This window comes from Dipodomys merriami, unplaced genomic scaffold (assembly GCF_024711535.1).
Source record: "Dipodomys merriami isolate MVZ:Mamm:240054 unplaced genomic scaffold, mDipMer1.0.p SCAF_45, whole genome shotgun sequence".
NCBI classification, from domain to species: Eukaryota; Metazoa; Chordata; class Mammalia; order Rodentia; family Heteromyidae; genus Dipodomys; species Dipodomys merriami.
In genome coordinates this window covers 11,211,317-11,235,072 of record NW_027206013.1, presented here as the reverse complement: position 1 = coordinate 11,235,072, position 23,756 = coordinate 11,211,317, and the positions used below count along the sequence as shown (strand labels likewise).

General features: G+C 47.0%; 1 protein-coding gene across 1 annotated transcript; it reads right to left on the bottom strand.

The window, feature by feature from the left end:
- Positions 1-3,025: 3,025 nt before the first annotated feature.
- On the bottom strand, positions 3,026-22,361 carry LOC138808256 (2'-5'-oligoadenylate synthase-like protein 2). The gene is made up of 7 exons (XM_069994234.1): positions 22,158-22,361; positions 13,050-13,304; positions 10,201-10,489; positions 9,509-9,684; positions 7,292-7,530; positions 6,699-6,840; positions 3,026-4,131 (listed from the first exon to the last, which is right to left on the bottom strand). The coding sequence occupies exons 1-7, from the start codon at positions 22,359-22,361 to the stop codon at positions 4,057-4,059; spliced, it is 1,380 nt and encodes a 459-aa protein (XP_069850335.1). The 3' UTR covers positions 3,026-4,056.
- Positions 22,362-23,756: the final 1,395 nt, after the last annotated feature.

Genomic DNA, 23,756 nt, shown 5'->3' with positions numbered 1-23,756 from the left:
GGACATCTAGCCCATATCATCCTCTCCAACTGTCCCAGCTTTGTTATAAGAAAAATCAAAGATTGGAAAGAGAAAGGGCTGGATTATGGTGAAGGTAAAGAATGAAGTTTCAACTCTGCATTCCAGTGTGGCCTTTGCCAGACTCTTAACCTCTCTCATCTTCACTTTCTTTATTCCAAAGGTGGATTTAATAATAACTCTCACCCCATTAAGCTTGTTGTGTTGATGGGGTTGAGAACACTGGGCAGAGAATACATTCTGCCAGTTGGGTACTGGTGGCTCACACCTGTAATAATCCTAGCTACTTAGGAGGTCCACATTGGAGGATTACAGGGTTTTGTTTTTTGGTCAGTTGTGGGGCTTGAACTCTGGGCCTGGGTGCTGTCCCTCAGTTCTTCAGCTCAAGGCTGAGCCACAGCACCACTTCTGGTTTTCTGGTGGTTCAGTGGAGATAAGAGTCTCACGGTCTCTCCTGCCCGGGCTGGCTTTGAACCTCCATCCTCAGATCTCAACCTCCTGAGTAGCTAGGATGACCGGCGTGAGCCACTGGCACCAGGCTTTTTTGTTTGTTTGTTTTAATTTGGCAGTACTGAGGTTTGAACTCAAAGCTTCCCACTTGCTCGGCAGCACTTTAGCCATTTGAGCCACATTCCCCTGTTCCCCCACCCGCATGTGAATCTTAAAGACGAAGAATCTGGCCAGGCAGCAGAGAGCAGAGACTGAGAAGTGGGAATGATCCTGGGATTAGGGGTTCCAGCAAATAAATATTTTGGGGATGGTACGACATTCACCACAAACTAACTGACACTCCCCTTTGACATCGTTTGGATTCCTAGACTAATAAGTAAATAAAGGTGTTTCCAGGAAAGACTGGCTGTAGAGTAAGAAAGAAACCTCTGCCCTCACCACTGTTGGGTGAGCATTATGTCATCTATGATGGACTTAAAGAGAGGTGAAGGAATGAGGAAAAGTTTTCAGACTTCCGAACTCCAGGTTCTTGAGTCTTTGGACTCATACTATTGGCTCCTTTGGTGTGACTCACACTAAATCACACCATTGGCATTCCTGGGTCACCAGGTTGCAGGTGGCATATTATGGGATATCGCCAGCCTCCATAATCACATAAGCCAATTCTCATAATCAATCCCCTCTTTCATAGCTACATATATTTATTAGCTGTTCTCTGGAGAATCCTACAGCTATGCCCAATTTTAAAATCCTTGGATTTCCCCTCCCCTACCCCAGACCTGGGGCTTGAACTCAGGGCCTGGGTGCTGTCTCCGAGACTCTTTGTACTCAAAGCTAGTGTTCTACCGCTTGAGCCACAGTGTTACTTTGAGTTTTTTCTGAGTAGTTTATTAGAGATAAGAGTCTCATGGACTTTCCTGTGGGCTGGCTTTGAATCATGATCCCCAGTTCTCAGCCTCCTCCTGAGTAGCTAGGATTACAGGCATGAAACTAGCACCTGGTTATCCCTAGACTCTTACAAGCCATTCAATTTTTTTTAACCTAAATTAACTGAAATTGAGTCTCTGTGACTTGTAAACCTGTGTTTTTATGATCTAAGGGTGAATGGATAATTGGTCACAAAGTTGAAGGAATCCACTAGGGTGTTCAGGCCCAGGCTGGACAGAAACAGGAGTAAGGCCAGGGTATGGAGGAAATCCAAGAGTCAGCAGTTCGAAGTTCTTCCTCCTTGAAACCCTATAATTCTCTCCTTGGCACTTGATCAAAGTCATTGAGTTCCTCTTGGGTTCCCCTAGTGATACTGGGTTGTTTGATCCACAGGCTCCCAGAAATCCTCTGTTGGGAGGTAGCAAATTAGGGAGCCCCATCATCAAAATTCACGTCTTTCTATTCAAACAAAGCAGGATCAGCTCCCAGGATTGTGGATTTTTATACACTTTCCCCTGCAATAATTAGGGAAGGAAACTTAGCCACACATCAGAAACTTTCATAAATGTTATTTTAGTGCCTAATATTACAAGATTTCTCCATTGCTTCCCTGGAAATAAAACAGAAGGGAAACTGCTCCTAGGAATTCCAGGCATAATAGATAAATGGAAATTGTCATGATGAATGTCAGGATGAATATGCAAAATTTGTGGATAAAACAGAAATGATTTCTATTGGCCAGAACTTAACACATGGCTTACAGCCAGCGGCAAACGTAGTCTTTAGCAGTGTACTTAGCAGTGTACTTAGTGTAGAAGCAGTGTACTTACCCAAAAATGCTTAGTATAGAAGAAAGGGAAAAGGATATTGGAGGAAAATAGAAACTGCATGCCCATCTATTATTTGCTTTTGCTGTTTAAAATAGGAGTGAGTAAATTGCCAAACTCAGTCAGGAAAACAGTAAAATTCCTGCTATTCCGATCTGGGCTATAAAAGGGGAACTTGGAGAGAACTAATAATAGCTGGCTCATGCAGTTTAAAGTCTATCATTTGGGGCCTCAAATGCATCCACTTTTTACTCCTGTGCCTAGCTCCAGCCCAAACTAGCATCATGTCTCCCTAGACGACCACCAACTTTCTAAAGCCTGTCTCCACTTCTCTCTTCCCAGAAAGCCTTTCTGCCAATTCTTGACCATGTCAAGGTTTTCCCTCTCCTCTAGGCTCTGAGGATCCAATGTAGGACTGCCTTCCCAATTAGCCCTTATCAATTTTTCATTTTGTGTCAGTCCTGGGGCTTGAACTCAGGGTCTGGGCACTTGTTCCTGAGTTTTTTATTTCCTCCTCCTCCTCCTCCTCCTCCTCCTCCTCCTCCTCCTCCTCCTCCTCCTCCTCCCCCCTCCCTCCTCCTCTTCTTCTTCTCATGGTTAGCACTACCATTGGAGCCACTTCTGGCTTTTTTGATGACTAATTGGATATAAAAGCCTTATAGACTCTTCCTGCCTGGGCTACCTCGAACTTTGATCCTCAGATCTAAGACTCCTGAGTAGCTGGGATTAAGGCATGAGTTGCCCCTCCCCCCCCCTTTTTTTTTAAAAATATCAGCTCATTTTCATAGGGTTTTACAGTTTTTTTAATTTTTTTATTAATTTGTTAGTATAGAGGTGATATTCAGAGGGGTTACACTTACATGCATCATTAATAAGTACATTTCTTTTTGTATGGTGCCATCGGTTACCTCATTCAGAGTTTTTTTTTCCCCCCATATATTGTACAAAGGGATTTTCATGAGTCAGTCAGGGAGAATTGCCAAAACTTTTTTTTATTGTCGTTGGTTGTGGGGCTTGAACTCAGGGCTTGGGCACTTTCCCTGAGCCTCTCTGTGCTCAAGACTAGCACTCTACCGCTTGACCCACAGCGCCATTTCTGGTTTTTGATGGGAGATAAGCGTCTCATGGGGACTTTTCTGCCTGGGCTGGCTTCAAACTGCTATCCTCAGATCTTAGCCTCTTGAGTAGCTAGGATGACGGGAGTGAGCCACCAGCACCTGGCTTGCTGAAATTTTGCCAGTCTAAGAAGTTACCAATGATTCTGTTGATCTGAGATTTACAATTGGAGATGGAAACACTTGAGAGTTGGAATGTTGAAAGATAAAAATACAAGAGATGGGGAAAAGGCAGTTGACTGGGCACAATGGAGTTGTGACCCAGCATTCAGCAACGCAAGCACCTGGGAATATTTGATGTGCTTTTGAGCAATATAAGATGCTAGAGGGGCAGGCAAGGTCTCAGGCTCAATTATCCAGGGCCCCGAATGCCAAGCAAAACCATGTGAACTTCATTCTCTAGGTGATGGGGGAGACACAGGTGAATTCTAAGCAAGAGAGGGATAGAGTTGTATGTACAATGTATCTGATATATTCATTATTAGAGAGAATACAGTTATCATCGAGTGGGGGAGGGGCAGGCTACATCCTGAGCATCCAGATGTGAGCACCCCCTGCAGGGAGGAGGAGGTTCAGCTTCTGCTAATGAGAATGATGGTGTCACAGTCTTTGATATTCAGGTCTGCAAGACTGCTGGGATTCTTCAGTCTCAGGGACTTTCCTGCCTGGGCTGGCTTTGAACCACGATTCTCGGATCTCAGCCTCCTGGGTAGCTAGGATTACAGGCGTGAGCCACTGGCGCCGGGTGCTTCCATGTCTTTCTGTTTCACGATCACCGGCATGTCCCTTGCTGGCTGGAGGCGAGGGAGAAACAGATGAGTCAGGGCCGTCTATTGTCCCTTCTCTCCAAAGCCTCTCCTTTCTGCCTATTGGTGATATAATTTATTTTCTTACTGAGACACTGTCAAAAAAAAAATAAATAAAAGAAGGGACTGAGCTGGATGCTGGTGGCTCAAGCATGTAATCCGGGCTACTCAGCAGGCTGAGATCTGAGGATTGCAGTTCAAAGCCAATCTCAGCAGATAAATCAGAGAGACTATCTCCAATTAATCAGCAAAAAGCCAACGTAGAGGTGTGGCTCAAGGGGCAGAGCACCGGCTTTGAGTGAAAAAGCTAAAAGACAGGGTCCAAGTCCTGAGTTCAAGTCCCAACAGCAATACAAAAAACAAAAAGATAAAAAAGGAGGAGCTATTAATAATTACAACAGACAACAAGGCAGAAGGCTATCCTAAGCAGAGGAAGCTATTTGGTTATCCTAGATATACACTGAGCTTTGAGCACTGAATCAAACTTTGTTCCTGGACTCACTCAAGCTGGAGAAACAACTGGTAACATCTCCAAATAATGCTCCTGTGTGGAAGTACCTATTCCAAGTCTCCACCTGTCATGTGGTAATGACATTAGTACCTCTGATGGCACATTACAGTACTGATATTTGAGAGACTAGAGCTTGGGGTCAAATGGAAAAATCTGTGTCAGGCTCTGGGGTGTATGGTTATTGCAAAAGTCTACAGAGTAGTGGTTAAAAAAAGTCTTTTCTCCCTCCCTCTGTCCTTCCCTCCCTCTCTCCCTCCCTCCATTCCTTTATTCCTTCTTTCTTTCCTTTCTTCTTCTTCTTCTTCTTCTTCTTCTTCTTCTTCTTCTTCTTCTTCTTCTTCTTCTTCTTCTTCTTCTTCTTCTTCTTCATTTATTTTAGGTGTGCTGGTCTTGGGGCTTGAACTCAGGACCTGGGCTTTTGTGTTCAAGTGCTCTACCACTTAAGTCACAGTTCTCCTGGCTTTTTTGTTGTTGGTGGTGGTTGTGGGGCTTGAACTCTGGGCCTGGACACTGTTCCTGAGCTCTTCAGCCCAAGGCAAGGGCTCTACCACTTGAGCCATAGTGCCACTTCTGGTTTTCTGGTGGTTAATTGGAAAGAAGAGTCTCATGGACTTTCCTGCCTGGGCTGGCTTTGAACTGCAATCCTCAGATCTCAGCCTCCTGAGTAGCTAGGATTACAGGCGTGAGCTACCAGTGCCTGGCTCCTTCTGACTTTTTTAGTAGTTAACTGGAGATAAGAGTCTCATGGGCTTGTTTGCTCAGGCTGGCTTTGAACCATGATCCTCAGATCTCAGTCTCCTGAGTAGCTAGGAGCTAGGAGCCATGGTGCCCAACTTCCCATTGCATTTTAAGTGGAAACACATGCAGACACAGTCACAGATGGTTGGCGGATCCAGGGAAGGAGGTGATAAGTGGATGCCTGGGGGCGGATTTCTGGGAAACTGAGGAGGTGTGATGGGAGGCACATCATTTCTTGCTGCCCTCCCAGAAGCCTCCTGGTCTGCTGCACTCTCTGCCTATGGTTGGCTGGCTGATGGGTCTGAGCGAGGCTCTCGTTACCTGCCTTGCTTTCCTTGCTGTCCACGAAGTTGTGGGCTGTGGGACAAGTGACAAGAGTCTCTCGAAGTAGCAAGTTGGGAAGATTAAAATCTGCCAGGGAGCTGGAAGGCTCAGCCCTGAATTCTGAACACTAAATTCCTACATACACTGGATTCTTCTGAACACAGATCCAGGACAGCAGTTATCTCTGTGTGTGTGTGTGTGTGTGTGTGTGTGTGTGTGTGTGTGTGTGTGTGTGTGTGTGTGTGTGTGTGTGTGTGTGTGTGTGTGTGTGTGTGTGTGTGTGCAAAACCGTACCAGGGAGCCTGTGCAGCTGGGATGGTTTGGAGGCCTGTGATCCTCACGTGTGTCTGTGGAAAGATCTGTTATATCTCTTGTTGAGAAGACAAGAAGCTGCATTTTCTTTTCTAACCACAAAAGAGGCAACACGGGATAGGTTTATGTGAGGAATTCTCAGATCATGTTTCTGAATTGCCTACAGAATAGGGAAGATTGTCTTCCCATTTTACAGATTAAACAAAAAAAAAAAAAAAAAAACAAACACCACCAAGCTGGGTGCTGGTGGCTCACACCTGTAATCCTAGCTACTCAGGAGGCTGAGATCTGAGGATCACGGTTCAAAGTCAGCCTGGGCAGGAAAGGCTGTGAGCCTCTTATCTCCAATAAACCACCAGAAAACCAGAAGTGGCACTGTGGCTCAAGTGGTAGAGCGCTCGCCTTGAGCTGTAGAGCTGAGGGACAGTGCCCAAGCCCAGAGTTCAAGTCCCACGATGGACAAACAAAGCAAAACAAAACAAAACACACCACCAAGGCCTGGGCATTTGGAGCAGAGGGAATTGCTCACGTGGTTTGTTGGGGTGTCACGTGGTTTGTTGGGATGTCTATGTGCTGCCTATCCTGGGAATTCAGGGGGTGCTGTGGGGAAAATTCATGTAGAGTTAGTATGAGGTCTGAACTAAGTCCTAATTATGGGATGGAGTCTTACCTTTACTTGCCAGCAGGGCCTGGGGACTTTTTGTAAGCAACAGACCTGCCGTAGGCAGTTATCAGCTTCTTCAGCCACCTGGGCCCATCCTTGTGCCCTTCCCAAGTTATTGGTGGGGTCAGCTGGGTCTAGGATAATGGGCCTGGAGAGAGAAAGGAAATAGTGACCTCTGACATTCATGTCTGGGATTGTGCATGCCTTTGTGTAGGAAGGACTGACTGATGGTGAGATGAAGCTCTTAGTTCTGGAGGGAAGGCATAACCTGTCTAAGTCTGCCCAGAGTGCAGCTCACATTTTGGTCAGATTGCTCTTTCTTGTACCAGAAGGTATGTGTCCAGATGAGAAGTCTAGAACTGCCTCCCATTTTACAGCCTTGAAGGAGTGAACCTGAATGTAATGGTAAAGCCCTAGAGAGGGCAGAGGGGAACAATTCATGGGAAGGAACTTGGAGCTGGATCATGCCATATCTGAAGCTGTTTTTATCATTGAGCTTTTCAGCTGCAAAGAAACTAGTATATTTCTTTCTTTTTTTAAAAAAATTATTTTTTAAAGCTTTTCCTTAAAGCTGAAGGTGATACAATCAACACAGTTACCTGGAACTCTTCAACTGTTGTTTGATGGCGTTTCCGACAACCTCGTTTTGGAAATCGTAGTATTTGGTCCAGTAAATGCAAATGTTTTCATAATTTGTGAGGAGATTCATCACAGCTATAAGCCCTTCTTCCAACTTGAAGTTCTCTCCTTCACCTGTCCCCGTCTCCCAGGCGTAGATGGTCAGGAGCTCCAGTGCATATTTTGGGGGCAATGGTGCTCGATATTTACGTTTCAGGTACTGCATGTATGAGTAGGGAAGGGAAGGAGGGTAGATGTGAGATGACTTAGAATTTTAGGGTCACTTTGCTCTATGATGTAGCACAAACCATGAAATGGTGAGATCTAGAGGGAATTATGACCTGGGCAATTAAAATCTCAACCAAAGAAGAACAATTTTTTGTGGGGGAGTCTGGCATGGGGCCTGAACTCTGGGCCTGGGCGCTGTCCTTTAGCTCTTCAGCTCAAGGCTAGCGCTCTACCACTTGAAAGCCACAGCGCCACTTCTGGCTTGTTTTTTTTTTTTTTCTTCCTGCTTATGTGGTGCTGAGGAATGGAACCCAGGGCCTCATGCATGCAAGGCAAGCACTCTACCACTGAGCCACCTTCCCAGCCCAACAAGTTTTTTTTTATGGACCTTTTGGCTTCACCAACCCATGCTGTTGGAGGAAGTCATAGAATATAGCAAATGTAGGACATCATTGGAGAAAAACAAAAACACACAGACGACATAAGAGAACAAACTGGCCGGGCGCCAGTGGCTCATGCCTGTAATCCTAGCTACTCAGGAGGCTGAGATCTGAGGATCGCGGTTCAAAGCCAGCCCGGGCAGGAAAGACCGTGAGACTCCTATCTCCAATAAACCACCAGAAAACGAGAAGTGTTGCTGTGGCTCAAGTGGTAGAGCGCTCACCTTGAGCTGAAGAGCTGAGGGACAGCGCCCAGGCCCAGAGTTCAAGCCCCACACCCCCCCCCCCCAAAAAAAAGAGAGAGAGAACAAACTGAAAAATGAAAGCAAATGATGAATGTGAAATGCCCAAACTCCTTCTAAAAAATTTCAAAACATTTCACAATCTTAAATAGAATCCCTTCTTCATACCCTTTTTCCCCCTTACCTCCCTCCCTGATACTAGGACTTGAACTCAGGGCCTGGGCGTTGTTCCTTGGTTGTTTTTGCTTAAAGCTGGTGCTCTACCACTTGAGCCATAGCTCCATTTCTTTTTTCTTTTGGTAGTTAATTGGAGCTAAGAGTCTCAAGACTTTCCTATCCCAGATGACTTCCAACTGTGATCCTCAGCTCTCAGTCTCCTGAGGATTACAGATGTGAGCCACCAGCACCTAGCATTCTCTAACTTTTTGAACCTAAGTTATATGTCAAGATAAATAATGAGCTAGACGTGGCTGAAGTATCTGGACTGGTAATAGTATTACTAATTTTTTTTTTTTTGCAGAGCTGAGGACTGAACACAGGGCTTTGCACTTGCCAGGCAAGTGCTTTTCCACTGAGCTAAATCCCTTAAAAAAAAAAAAATATATATATATATATATATATATATATATATATATATATATATATTTGTCAGTCTTAGGGCCTGAACTCTGGGCCTGGGCGCTGTCCCTCAGCTCTTCAGCTCAAGGCTAGCGCTCTACCACTTGAGCCACAGTGCCACTTCCGGCTTTTTTCTTTTTGCTTATGTGGTGCTGAGGAATCGAACCCAGGGCCTCGAGCATGCAAGGCAAGCGCTCTACCACTGAGCCACGTTCCCAGTCCTTGTTGTTGTTGTTTTTTTTTTAAGTTTTATAGTCTGCTATCATTTTTTCTTTTTTTCCATTGTAGGGCTTGAATTCAGGGCCTGGGCACTGTCCCTGAGCCTCTCTGTGCTCAAGGCTAGCGCTCTACCAGTGAAGTCAAGTACCACTTCTGGTTTTTGAGTGGGTTAATTGAGGAGAAGAGTCTCACAGGGACTTTTTTGCACGGGCTGGCTTCCAACCACAATCCTCAAACCTCAGCCTTCTGAGCAGCTAGGATTACAGGTGTGAGCTGCCAGTGTCTAGCTTGCTATCTTTTTTAAAAAATTAATTAATTTTTTGTGCCACTAATAGGAATTGAACTTGGAGCCTGGGTGCTGTCCCTTAGCTTTTTCACTCAAGGTTGGTGCTCTACCACCGAGTCACGACTTGTCCCTGCATCCCCCTCCCTTGGCCCAGCACCTTCTTACCTGCAGATACCAGTGCTTCACCAGCAGAAGAAGATTCTTCAGTTTAACTGGATGGCTTTTCACAAAGTGTCTCTGTAGCTCTGTGAAGCTTGATGAGAACTCGCCAGGGTGGCCCTCGCTAGTTATTAAATTCTCATAGATTTCTGGTGCTGGTTTAGAGTTTGGGTTAAAGGATCCTGAGAGGAAGACAGGAAGATATGCATATCATCTAGCATATTATAACATATGCATCAATTGTTTCTTGCAACACTCTCTCCAGGAAGGCCCTCCCTTCCTCTTACCCTCCCTTCCTCCTTACCTCTCTCCCTTCCTTCCTCCCTCCCTCCCTCCCTCTCTTCCCTCCTTCCTTCCTTCCTTCCTTCCCTTCTTTCTCTCATAGGTCTTGGGCTGGAACTTTTGAGATCTTTTGCTCAAGGCTAGCATTCTATGGCTTTGAGCTACAGTGCCACTTCCATTTTTCTTGTGGGTTAATTGGAGATAAGAGTCTCACAGACTTTCCAGCCCTGGCTGGCTTTGAACTGTGATCCTCAATCTCAGCCTCCTGAGTAGCTAGGATGACAGGTATGAGCCACCAGCGCCTGGCCTTGTTCTTTCCTTTCCATCTACCTCCCTCCCTCTTGCCCTTCTCTCCCACCCTCTCTTCCTTCTTCCCCCAACTTGTTTCTCTGGGCCTAACCCAGCACCATCTTTACCCAGGGCATCAAAGGCTGGGAGCACATCCACCCGCATGACGTCACTGCTCTCCTTGGGCTGGACCATTAAGGTCAGGGAGCGCGGGGTCCTTTTCCCTTCTCTGTGATGGACCACACTGATGTTGTAGGCCAGGCTTTTTCCGCAGCGCTCCAGTTTCTCCTTAATGAAGTCGATGATGTCTTTTCGGTGCTGTGCCTGATCCTTGAAACTGGAAAAGCAGCTTAAGAACAGAACCATGTCCACGTCTGAGTGCTGATTCAGTATGGTCCCCTTCCCTGAGGAACCTCCCTGTGGAGGAAGATAAAGGTAGCTTTAACTTGATGCCCAGGGTGATGGTGAAGCCCAGCAGCACCCGTGGCTAGGGCCCTGTGTACAGCCCACCCAAAGGAATCTATGGTCTCCATCATACATAGCAGCCATTGCTGTGGGAAGAGGTTGAGCATCCCAACTCTAAACCTCAACAACATGAAATACAAGCCAGGTGGCTGGGGCTCACACCTGTCATCCTAGCTACTCAGGAGGCTGAGATCTGAAGATCACGGTTCAAAGCCAGCCCTGGGTCTGGTCGTGGCTTGGGTCCGGTCGTGGGCTTGAACTCTGGGCCTGGGCGCTGTCCCTCAGCTCTTCAGCTCAAGGCGAGTGCTCTACCACTTGAGCTACAGCGCCACTTCCGGTTTTCTGGTGGTTTATTGGAGATAGGAGTCTCACGGTCTCTCCTGCCCGGGCTGGCTTTGAACCGAGATCCTCAGATCTCAGCCTCCTGAGTAGCTAGGATTACAGGCATGAGCCACCAGCGCCTGGCTTTTTTTTTTTTTTTTTTAAATTATCACTATTAGAGCAGGAGGAAGGGGGTTTCCAACTTAGCAGTTACACGATTGGCTAACAATTGGGTAGCTAAGGGTTAGTAAGTTTTGTTACATTGGGGTTGGGAAGGTACAAGGCTTGCCTCACATGCATGAGGCCCTGGGTTCAATTCCTCAGCACCACATAAACAGAAAAAGCTGGAAGTGGCACTGTGGCTCAAGTGATAGAGCGCTAGCCTTGAGCTGAAGAGCTGAGGGACAGCGCCCAGACCCAGAGTTCAGGCCCCACAACTGGCAAAGAAAAAAAAAGGTTTTGTCACATTCTTATTGGCTAGTACAATTGGTTATTCTTTACCAATTTTAGCAGATGTTTAGCCAGTGTTTTACAACAGCCTTGTAACAGTCTCATTAGATAGGGCAGCAAGCTAAACCACAAAAAATATGCTGGCAATGCAATGCTTGTGGTCTCAGGGCTCTGGGGACTCTCGCTCATTGGCTGTTGCTAGTGGAACTTATCAGATAGGGTACAAGTGGGACATCTGTGGTCATTTCGGTGACCTAAGCTCATAGGCTGGAAATAGGCCTGGTCTCAAATTGGAGTTTGCTTGGTTTTTTTTTTTTTTTTTTTTTGTCACTCATGGGGCTTGAACTCTGGGCCTGGGCACTGTCCCTCAGTTCTTCAGCTTAAGGCAAGCGCTTTACCAGTTGAGCTACAGTGCCACTTCCGGTTTTCTAGTGGTTTATTGGAGATAGGAGTCTCACGGTCTTTCCTGCCTGGGCTGGCTTTGAACTGCGATCCCCAGCTCTCAGCCTCCTGAGTAGCTAGGATTACTGGTGTGAGCCACCGGCGCCCGGCTCAAATTGGAGTTTTTATGCACATGGTCTTGCTAGGGCTCTACAGTGGTAGAGCGCTTTCCTTGAGCTGAAGAGCTCAGGGACAGTGCCCATGTCCAGAGCTCAAGCCCCATGACCAATCGAAAAAAAAAAGGCTGAATGATAAGCCAGGTGATGTATCATACCTATAATCCTAGCTACTCAGGAGGCTGAGATCTGATATTCCTGTTTTGAAGCCAGCCCAGGCAAGAAGTTTGAGGGACTCTTATTTCTAATTAATCACCAAGACAGCTCAGGGACAGTGCTCTGAGTTCTGAGTTCAAGCCCCAGGATCCCATCTTTCCCTCCTACCCCAACACACACAAAGATGTTGAGTTACAAATGAGCACTTTGTCAGGGCTAACTGTATTTATGAATACTGAATTAGCTGGTCAGGCCCTGAAAACCCATTTAACTTACCAAATGCCTTCTGGTATGACCTAATTGCAAGGTAGTTCCTTTTTTTGGGGGGGGGTCCAGTCATGGGGCCTGAACTCTGGGCCTGAGTGCTGTCCCTCAGCTCTTCAGCTCAAGGTTAGCGCTCTACCACTTGAGCCACAGCACCACTTCCAGCTTTTTCTGCTTATGTGATGCTGAGGAATTGAACCCAGGGCCTCATGCATGCAAGGCAAGCACTCTGCCACTGAGCCACCTTCTCAGCCTTGCCAGGTAGTTTCTGTCAGTACCATTTTTGGGGGGGGGTCTGGTTGTGGGGCCTGAACTCTGGGCCTGGGCACTGTCCCTCAGCTCTTCAGCTCAAGGCTAGCGCTCTACCACTGAGCCACCTTCCCAGCCCCTGTCAGTACCATTTTATAAGGTAAATATAGTTTTTTTTTTTTTTAATGACTGAAGGTAAAGTGGAGTTTCTTCAGCAAGAAACAAGCATAACATTTTATAGAGTCCTGCTACCCATTTTCCACCAGACTCCTTGGCATTGAGATCACTGAATCTCATCACCACAGCCACCACCATCATCATAATCCTTCAGCTCTATGGAATCATTTACTGCATTTTTCCCTAGCTTTATTCTATTTATGGCTCATAAGAATCCTAGGAGACCGGGGCTCAGAGATAAAGTGATATACTCCCTCCCCCACCCACCCCCTCTCCCCCTCGCCAAGATCCCACAGGAGTCGAGCTAAGACGTAAATCCCAGAGTCCTGTATGCTCACCTTTACCACCTTCAGGACCTTGACTTTTTGGTCCAGAACCAGCTCATCACGGAAGCACTGCTCGAGAAAGAACCTCTCGATTCTATGCCATACATCCTGAATTTCCTCCTTCCAAACCCTTTGGGGCTGAAGGTCTTGACTCAGGAAGGTGCCCAGCATATCCCCAGGGGTCTCATACAGGTTCCGGGAGAGCTCCATCTTTGCAGGACCAGGTTGCCCGGTACCTTTCAGCCTGGTCTTCCAGCAGCTGAAGGGCTGGAGACAGACAGGGATGCAGAGGTATTTAATGTCCTCTGCTGGGGGTGGGGGTTGGGGGGGAGGGTTGGGGCAGAGATCACTGTATGTCTTCTGATAGGACAACTCTCCTTCCTCTTGCCCACCCCTCCACCCCCCACCCCAGTGCTTTTCAGAGAATGGAAACACTTGTCTGACAGGATGTGTGCCTTTCTGAGAAAAATGCTTCCCCAAACGTACGCCACCTCCTACCCCAAAATGCAGATAGTAGGGCACCTTCCTTGCCTCAAGGATAAGGCTCTGTTTTATGGTAGATGCATTCTTACCTGGAAACTCAGCAACGCCAGGTATGATTAAGCAAAGACAAAGCACCTTTCTTGACATAACGTTGAAGCCAGACCCCCTGCCTTTACCTTGTAAGTACCCCAACAGCCCAAGGAGCTGTGTGTCTCTCTCCATGAGAGCATCCACATTCTGTTAGTTTGTGTTCCTGCCCTTCTTGTGTGTTTGTCCACTTGCTTGTATAAGGTTATAGGCAAGGAAAGGACCACGCAGAGAAGAATAAAAAGATTGATAGGAAAGTTTATTGGGGTATGCTCCAGGGCAAACTCCCTGGTGGGGATCAGAGAGGTCGCACTGAGTATAGTTGTAGCAGAGCTTTTATAGGTGGGTTAAAGCAGCACTTGTAGTGAGCTGGGGACTTGTGGCAAGTGGCTCGTTTTGCCAGTTTGAGCGGTCTTCTTTACTTAATAAAGCTCCGCCAAGTTTTCTTACCATTTTGACTTGTCCAGAAATTTTTTTTTTGGGGGGGGCCAGTTGTGGGCCTGAACTCTGGGCCTGGGCACTGTCCTTTAGCTCTTCAGCTCAAGGCTAGCGCTCTACCACTTGAGCCACAGCGACACTTCTGGCTTTTTTCTTTTTGCTTATGTGGTGCTGAGGAATCGAACCCAGGGCCTCATGCATGCAAGGCAAGCCCTCTACCACTGAGCCACCTTCCCAGCCCCACTGTCCAGAAATTCTTATTCTGCAATCACAGCCAAGGACTCTAGGTGAAGAGTGCCCACATTTAAAGGGAAGATTCACTAAACCTCACCTCTGTCCAGTGACAGAAGGAATGCATCCAGTTGTCTCTCTTTGAAGCAAAGAGAGTGCATCTTTGTTTCTTTTTTTTTTTTTTTTGTCGGTCGTGGAGCTTGAACTCTGGGCCTGGGTGCTGTCCCTAAGCTCTTCAGCTCAAGGCGAGCGCTCTACCACTTGAGCTACAGCGCCACTTCCATTTTCTGGTGGTTTATTGGAGATAGGAAGGAGTCTCACGGTCTCTCCTGCCTGGGCTGGCTTTGAACCGCGATCCTCAGATCTCAGCCTCCTGAGTAGCTAGGATTACAGGCGTGAGCCACCAGCGCCCGGCTGCATCTTTGTTTCTAACTACCATGTTTCTGAGTTGCCTTCGCCAGGCCTCATTGTCCTCAATTTATTTGCCTCATTTTCTCCTAAATGACTTTGGTCCCTAATCACAAGATGAATTAAGTAGCTCCTGTATTTGCTTTCAGCTTGACATTTTGAATCCCTGGCAGTTGCTTACTGTCCGGTTTAAATTAGGTAGCTGATGAATGAGAACGTCACTTGGCATTTAGGCACAGAGAGTTTTATTTCTGAATTGCTTCCAGGCCATGCTTGCTAGAGACTCACATGGCTGAAGGGGGCTGGCGGATGGCCCACCTGGGTTTAAGTAGGGAAAGGGGGGTGGGGTGGGGCAGGGAGAAGGTGTGGCCAGGTGTGGCCAGGTGGGGGGGGGAGGTGATGTCACATGGAATTCGGATGTGACCTCAGAGGTTGGGACTCTCCCGCAGTCTGATGGGAGGCGTGACGTCAGAGAAAGGGGGAGGTAACTGCCTCCAGGTGTGCCAGTTACCTAGGTAACTGGGCAGATACTTAACCAAGAGGAAGGGGGAGGCGGTGTGCAAGGGGCCTGCACTTCCTGGGCAGACCATGCCTCACTTTCCTTAGTCTATCCTGACTCTCAGATCCTCTGGGCTTTATTTCCAGAGGCAGAAGCCTACCCTTGACTACTTGTTTTATTCCTGGCATCTATGTGAACCTTCCATCCCTCAAAAACATGTGGGAAGGAAGGAGTCTAAAGAGCTCTTTCAGTGGTGCTGTGGCTCAAAGTGGTAGAGTGGCAGTCTTGAGCAAAAAGAGCTCAGGGACAGTGCCCAGGCCCTGAGTTCAAACCCCACAACTGAAAAAATAAAAATAAAAAATAAAAAGCTAAGTCAGCTGCCAGTGGCTCATGCCTGTAATCTTAGCTACTCACAAGGCTGAAATCTGAGGATCATGGTTCAAAGCCAGCCTGCGCAGGAAAATCGGTGAGACTATCACCAGTTGACCATCAGAGAACTGGAAGTGGTGCTGTGGCTCAACGTGGTAGGGCACTAGCCTTGAGCAAAAGAGGTCAGGAACAGCGCCCAGGACCTGAGTTCAAGCCCTACAAGTGACAAAACTAAATTAAAAGCTAATTCAGAGGGGTATGAAATCAAGACCTTCTGAGAGTCAGGAGTCAGCTAAGCTTTACAGATGTTCTACCCAGAGACAAATTCTCTGAGCTACCAGCAGCATGGCCAGCTAGTAGATGGGAAAATGTCTGCTGGGCTTCAGGAGGCAGCCATGGTGTGTGATAAGGAGTAAGCATAGACCATTAACATGGAGCCTGCCTTGGCTGTGAAGGGCAACGTGAATCGCTAAGGTGCTGGGGTGGGCAGTTCCTCCACAAAGACAAGGTTTTGCTACACTCTGGTTAATTGAGCAATGTTGTACTTGCACACACTGTACCCTGAATAAATTTGTCAACCTACCTCCCCCACTCTCCCTCATCCTCCATCCCTCTTCTTACAATTTCAATGGCTTTCAGCATTCTATTTTCATACATGTATATAAATTACTAGGATCATATTCACCCTCCTGCTGATATTCATTCCCCAGCAGAGCCTGTTTTACTTTCCTGTCACTTTTCTTTTTAGTGTATATTAATTATATAGAGGGATTTCACCATGGTATTTCACATAGGCATCTGTTATCAGCTTTTCTGGTGGTTTTATTGGAGATAAGAGTCTCACAGACTTCCCTGCTCAGGCTGGCTTCAAACTGCAACCCTCAGATCTCAGCCTCCTGAGTAGTTAGGATTACAGGCCTGAGCCACTGGCACCCAGCAACGCCATTATTTTGATATGATTCACTCTGTCATTCTTTTCCTTATCCCACTAATCTATATATCTGTCTGTCTGTCTGTCTTCCTACCTATATATCTGTGTGTATATACCTTTCAAGTCTTGATACCACAAATGGGTGAAAAAAAGGTGACATTTGGCTTTTTAAACTTGGCTAAACTCAACATTATGATCTCAAATTCCATCCAGTTTTCTGCAAATGGCATAATTTTTAACAAATGAGTAATATTCAATAGTATTTATGTAGACCCTCTTTCTCATATATATACATATATGTATACACACACACACACACACACACATATACACATAGAACAGAGCTACAATAAATATGGGCATCTCTCTTGTATACTGATTTCTACTCCTTTGGATATATGCACAGGAGTAGTAAGACCATATTTTGAGGAACCAACCAATGCATGGTTAGATTGGATTTGCAATTATTTTATTGAGAGTTTTTGCATCTATGTTCATCAAATAATTTGGCCTATTAACTTTGTTGCTGCTGTTTCTTTCTCTGGTTTCACTATTAGATAATACTGCTTTAGCAGTGTTATTCTTATGTATAGGGTTATTTCTCCATCAAAACTGAGTGGTATCTTTGTTGGATATAATATTCTTAGTTGGCTCATTTTTTCAGGACTTGAAATATATTATTGCATGCTTTCTTATCTTATAGTGTTGGCGCTGTTTGTTGTGTGTTTGTACATAAGCTCCTATCTCATAACTACAACATCATTTCTTTGTTCTCTATTCTTGACACTTTATAATGGGAAATGGAGCTGTTCTGATCATGTTTATTTGGAGTTCAAAATTCCTACTGTAAGCTCAGTGCTGGTGGCTCACACCTGTCATCCTAGCTGAGATGACATCAGGAGGCTGAGATCTGAGGATCATGGTTTGAATCCAGCCCAGTAGAAAAGTTCTCATGAAATTCTTATGTCCAGTTAACCACTCAAAAACCAGAAGTGGTTCTGTGACTCAAAGTGGTAGAGTTCTAGCCTTGAGTAAAAGAGCTCAGGGACAGTGCCCAGGCCCTGAGTTCGAGCTTCCAGCTCCTGGCAGCTTTTAAACCACTTGACTTTTCAGACAATTTTTTATCTTTGCATTCAGTTATTGTTGAGATGTCAAAGACTTGGTATTTGTTTCTTCATATGGAAAGTATTTCTATATAGTGATTTGGACATCTTTTGGGGTGGGCTTCTCTTTTACTTCCTCTCTTGTGAAAAACAGCCAACAAAAACATATTTAAGTGATGTAAATAGTGACTGGACATTTCAGCTTCTTCCTTAATTAAGGTTGCACAGGAAGAGAGCTCTGGGATAAACAAGAATTTAACTATGACTAAAAATTTAAAGATGAAAACTTAAGCAATGTAAGGGATGATATTGAAGGAACTAGGAAGACAGAAGGAGGAGGGGAAAATATAGGCAATAGCAGTTTGAAAGAACACAGAGGGGAAAATATAGGCAATAGCAGTTTGAAAGAACACAGAGAAATACAGAATATAAGAGAGAAACCCAAACAACATACACAACAAGCTCACAGGCCCCAAACCAACAGGATAAACAACAAAGCAATTCTTCCTAAGGGGAGGTATGGACCTTGTCCAAGTGTGAAACATTCTCTAATCTTTGGCCCTCACAGATAGATCTCTGTCTCTGTCTGCCTCCACCCCGCTCTCTTTCTCTGCTGAATAGAGCACAGAACTGGAAGAGCTGTGATTCAACCCCAGTAGCTCTGACTCCAAATGCCAGAGGCTTAACCATCCAGACCCTCCCACTGCCCAAGGTGCTTCCTGTTTATGAAACACCCCTTGTGTGTCCTGGGCTTGGAGAAGACGGATGAGGGAGACCCACTTCAAGGTAAGACTCTTGTGGTCCTAGGGACTAACACAGAGCTTGGGAAACAGTGGGAGGTGTCGGTGTGAACTGTACCCAATTACACAGAAATATGCTTCATGCTTCCTGGGTAGCTAGGAATACAGATGTAAACCACCAGCCCCCAGTTGTCTGCTGATATTTTCAAATCTATACAAGGACAGATGGTAAAGAAAGAGGGCTCTCTTTATCCTTGGGTCTTGGGCTCCTCCATCCTGGATCATCCCAAAGGTCCCATCAGTTTCTGCCATACCATCCTGTAGATGGGTGATTTAGGATTTTTTTTTTAAAATCTCAGTGTCTTTTTGTGTCTTGAGTTTCTTTTTCTAAATTTGTAAACCATTCCTTATTTCTTTGAATAAGTATCTTTTTTTTCTTTTCTATTTTTTGGGGGGAGAGGCAGTACTGGGGTTTGGCTTCTTAGAGCCTAAAGGGCAAAGGCTCTAATAATCTGGTTTTCCTTGAGGGCAGGCTTTCCTTGGAGAATCTGGTACTTTGGACATGTTTTTATGTCTCTCTCTGTTTAACGAGAGGGCATCTGTCTCTCTGATCTTCGGAAACACGGGATGTCATCATGATCATTCGGGACCGTGGAGTGGCGTCGGCCTGCGTGAAGGCAGTGGACGCTGGCCGGATGGCTGGCCGTGGGGTCCACTAGCATCATCTTCAGCCCAGCAGCTCAGTGTGCATGTGCAGCACGCTGAGTCCCCGTGGCGAGCTCTGGTTCCCGTGTGCCAGGGGAACGGGTGGTAGGCCAAGGGCGCTCAGAGCACTGCCCACGGAGCAGGTGGGGAAGGGCCGGGCTCTCGGCCTCCCCTGGGGCCGGCCTGGCCTGTTGCTGAGCTACCTGCTTGGAATGCACGGGCCAAGAACGAGCAGGGGTCACGGATGGGCCAGGTGGGCGGGGCCTGCGGGTGCCACCGCCTGGGCCCTTCTGGAGGAGGTCTCCTCTGATGAGGGTTCAAAGTCAGCCAGTTTGAGGGCGAATTGTAGCCATCTCTCTCTATGCCCGCTTCTAGGCTCCAGCTGTCCTGCCGTTATCCAGGATGATCCCAGAAACCCAGCAGGGTTTCTGCTCAGCAGCTCCTGCCTGCAGCTTTGCCATCAGCACATGTGTGTCCTCTTGTCCTAGCTCTGGGCACATGAAAATAGGGCATCTGCCCAGAGGGCAAGGGTCAGTGACAACCCAAAGTCAGCAGGGATGACCTCACAACTTATTTACCATCTATAAGACATGGCAATCTCCTAAGAGACTTTATCACTTAAGAGACTAACTTGCCTGAACTCTGGGCCTGAGCGCTGTCCCTCAGCTCTTCAGCTTAAGGCTAGCGCCCTACCACTTGAGCCAAAGCGCCACTTCCAGCTTTTTCTGCTTATGTGGTGCTGAGGAATCAAACCCAGGGCCTCATGCATGCAAGGCAAGCACTCTACCACTGAGCCACCTTCCCAGCCCCTACAATAATTTTTTTAAGTTGGAAAAAAATACACAAAAAAGAGAAGTAGAGACCCCAATGACTCACTGGCAAACTAAATTTAACATTTAAGAAGAATCAACACCAATACTTCTCAAACTCTTTCAAAAGTTTTTAATAGGAGGAAATGCTTCCTAATTCATTTCCTGAGACTTAAATCATTCTAAAATGAAGACAAAACTGCAATCTCCAATAATGATCACTATCTTTTTGGCAACATTTAAGAATACAAAAACCTTAACAAGCCAGGCACTGGTGACTCACGCCTGTAATCCTAGCTACCAGAGGCTGAGATCTAAGGATCGCAGTTCAAAGTCAGCCTGGGCAGAAAAAGCCCGTGAGACTCTTATCTCCAATTAACCACTAGAAAACTGGAGGTGGCACTGTGGTTCAAGCCGTAGAGTGCTTGCCTTGAGCTGAAGAGCACAGGGACAGTGCCCAAGCCCAGAGTTCAAGTCCCACGACCAACAAAAAACAAAACAAAACAAAAACCTTGACAACTTTTTTCTTACAGTAACTGTATTGGATGTCATTCACTCATTTAAAAAGTATGCTTTAATGCTTTTGAGCATATTTAGAGCTATGACATTATCACTACCATAAACTTTATAACCTTCCTCTTGCTCTCACTCTCATGATTCTCTGGCCTTCAATTATGATGTGTGCTTCTATTATTTAAGGACCTTTGAGCTTCTCACATTATTTTGGTCAGTGCTTTTCATAAGATTTGGGAAGTTTATGGCTTTGACTACAGAATCGTGGTGCTCCTATTTCTTGTCTCTTTTTGAGATTCTTTTCATGACAATTCCAATCTTCTTGATTTTGTCTCACAAGTCAAGGCCATATTCATTTATCTTTCCTGTACTATGAACCTGACTGGGTTGCATCAATGGACTGATCTATAGGCTTATTGATTCTTCTGCCTACACACACATCTGCTTATCAGAGTAGTTAAAGGGTTGACTTGTGTGTTCTAATGTTGCAGGTCTAATTCGCAGTAGCTATGACTATGTCCTCATTTGGAAATAAAGTCTTTGCAGATGTCATCAATTAAAATAAGGTCCTACTAAGGTGGTCCCTAATTCAATTACTGTGTCCTTAGGAGAACAGGAAAATTTGCACCTAAGACACAAAGGGCTTAGTCATGTGGTTAGTTGAGAGAAGAGACAATGGGGACAATGTCACTTCTTCCTTCACTTTCCCCTAGTTAGGTATGTTTACTTTTCATCCTCTACATTTATAATGGCTGACAGTCTTTCTCTAGAAAGTACAATGTGTGGGCTTTTTCAGGGAGCCTAGGTATTGGTTACCTTTATCCTTATATGTCAATCTGTATTGTGACATCCCTTGAGCACTGGGTTTAGTGATTTACTAGTAGTAAATCTCAGTCGATTTCTGGCTGCCTCTCTTATAAGGCTCTCTTCCCTTGGGGTCTGTTAAGGGCAACAGTAGCTGAATTAGAGTCCATCCTGATACAGGATGGCCCACCCACTGGACTTAGCGGAAAGATTATGATTTGTTAGCATGAAAACACACTAATTAAAACAAAGGGAAATGGTGCACGGAATAAAGACCGGAGGAAAATTGAGTTTCAAGCTTCCAACAATCCTGCCCAAATGAATTCCACAGGCACACCAAATTTATCCTTCTTCATGGATCGAGTGCTGTCTTTTAGAGTGCCTGAGTGTTGGAGGGCTTTTAAAGGGGGACTGGTGCCGGGCACTGGTGGCTCACGCCTGTAATCCTAGATACTTAGGAGGCTGAGATCTAAGGATCACAGTTCAAAGCCAGCCTGGGCAGGAAAGTCCATGAAACTTTTCTCTCCAATAAACCACGAGAAAACTGGAAGTGGCACTGTGGCTCAAGCGGTAGAGCACTCGCCTTGAGCTAAAGAGTGCAGGGACAGCACCCAAGCCCAGAGTTCAAGCCCCACGACAAAAAAAATTAAAAATAAAAAAATAAAGGAGGGCTGGTTATTTGGTACCCTCTTTCTGGCACATGTCTAAATTCTAGCATGCCAGTAAGAAAAAAGCCCGGTGATCAGTGACCAGTGGCACAGCTTAACTGCCAACTGCCAATGCTCAGGACATTCTAAACCAACTGCCCACGTGACAGTTGCATAGCTAATGAGCTGGGCTTGGCCTAGGCTGCCCTGGAGGAGGAGCAGATAGAAGATGAGGGAGCTGGGAAGGTGGCAGCTGGGCTGGGGCTCCCGGCCTGTTGTGTCAAGGTCGGATTTACTGATCGGCGGCTGGCAGAGAACAGAACGTGGCTGCACGGTTCTAAGTGTGCACGTACCTGCTCGTGTCCTTCCTCACCCATACCTGAAGACGCGGGCCCGCCGGGCCAGCTGCAGGCGTCCTGGGGCTGGACATCCATGGGAGTTGGCAGGGGCCGGGGCGGAGGGGGGGCGCGGAGGGGGTTCTTCTGCTCAGAGCCTGCGGTGAAGTTATTGAAGGCAGCTTCTCTCGCTGTCCCTGGGCGTTTGGCCAGATGCCCCATTTCAATGGCTCAGAGTTTGTGCTGGGCACGGGCCCTGGGCTGCCTTCACCCCGGGGCCCCTCCGGGTGGACCTAGCTCGTAATGTTAGAGGAATTTCTTATGCCCTTGACCCCTGACCCATTCGAAACAAGGACAACTGTTGACATGTGGGTGGCAGAGGTCCAGACTCCATTTCTGCTCTCTTGTTACCCAGCCGCCTTGGGGACTGTGGGATGAGCTGGGTTTAGGAATAGGGTTGTCTTTGGCATTGGGGTACAAACCCAAAGCCTCCCAGGAGCTGACTCGGGGTGGGGGGGACAGGGCCCTGCTGGGGCAGGCAGCAGTGCAGTGGCCGAGCCTCGGCTGGGCCCTGGCGGCTTGGCTGGGTGACACGTGCAGGGCCCAGGGCCCGGGGAAGGGGCTGCATCCTCTGCCCTCGTTCTCTGTCTGTGATAGAGGAATGTTCCTAGGGAAGCTTCATGGAGCCTGGGGACCAGGGAGCTGGCTAAGGGGGCTCCAGGCCCAAGGCCGGCTGCAGTGAGCCAGGCGCCGTGGTGGGTGGGGAGGAACTCGGGTGGTTACAAGTCATGGAAGAGGGAAGGTGACTTTCTAGGCTACATAGTTATGTTAACAGAGGAGCTATTCTTTTTCCCCCTAGAGTCCCCATTAGCTCTGAGCCAAGAGAGGAACGTGGGGCTGACCCACACACCTGCGTCCGTGTTTTGACCCCTGACAGACACCTGTGGCATTTTCCTGCAAGGAAGCCCTTTGAAAAGACCAGGGTTGTCTATTCAGGGACCTCCCCCCCCCCCATCTTCCTATAACTGTTTCTTCACCCGTGAGAGAGACGCCTGGAAGTCAAGGGAATCACCAGTAGTCTACTTGGGTCCCAAGTGGCTCCAAACCCAGACCTTTCCCCAAACACTCACATGGGACCACCATGACAAATGAGGCTGGGTTCAAATAACACACCCTCAGCTGACCTATTAATGTCAGTTTATGGGAAGGCGCTGTGGCCTGCGGGCTAGCTAGCTGCTATGGTGGTTTAGTGCAGGAAGCCGCCCAGTGTCTTCTGGATATCAGCTGGAGCCGAGCCACTGCCGGGCAGGCAGAAGAAGACCTGGCTATGTGAACTGCTGAACCGGGTCTCTTCCTGCTCACGTCGCCGTCCGCCCTACTCAGGGTCACCACCCCGCATCCTGCTTAGGCCTCACTGGGACCAAGGAGCAGAGTCCACTCTCAGAGGAACTTCCCTCGATAACCAATGCTGGGGACCCTACCTTCAGTGACCCCCCTCTTTCCCCCAGGATCATCCAGGTCCTTTCATCACCTAATGTCTTCCTGTCACCATCAGTGCACCCCCCACACCAAGAATCACCCCAACAGCTGGAGTCCAGTCCTCATCTACCCTGGGCC

Excerpts from the sequence above, each read along its gene's own strand:
- LOC138808256 (XM_069994234.1), bottom strand. The coding sequence starts at position 22,361 with ATGGGGCATCTGGCCAAACGCCCAGGGACAGCGAGAGAAGCTGCCTTC. Across the intron at positions 9,685-10,200 it reads CCCAGCCTTTGATGCCCTGG|GATCCTTTAACCCAAACTCT; the intron begins GTAAAGATGGTG and ends TCTTCCTCTCAG. Across the intron at positions 4,132-6,698 it reads GGCCCTGCTGGCAAGTAAAG|CCAGCAAGGGACATGCCGGT; the intron begins GTAAGACTCCAT and ends CCTCGCCTCCAG.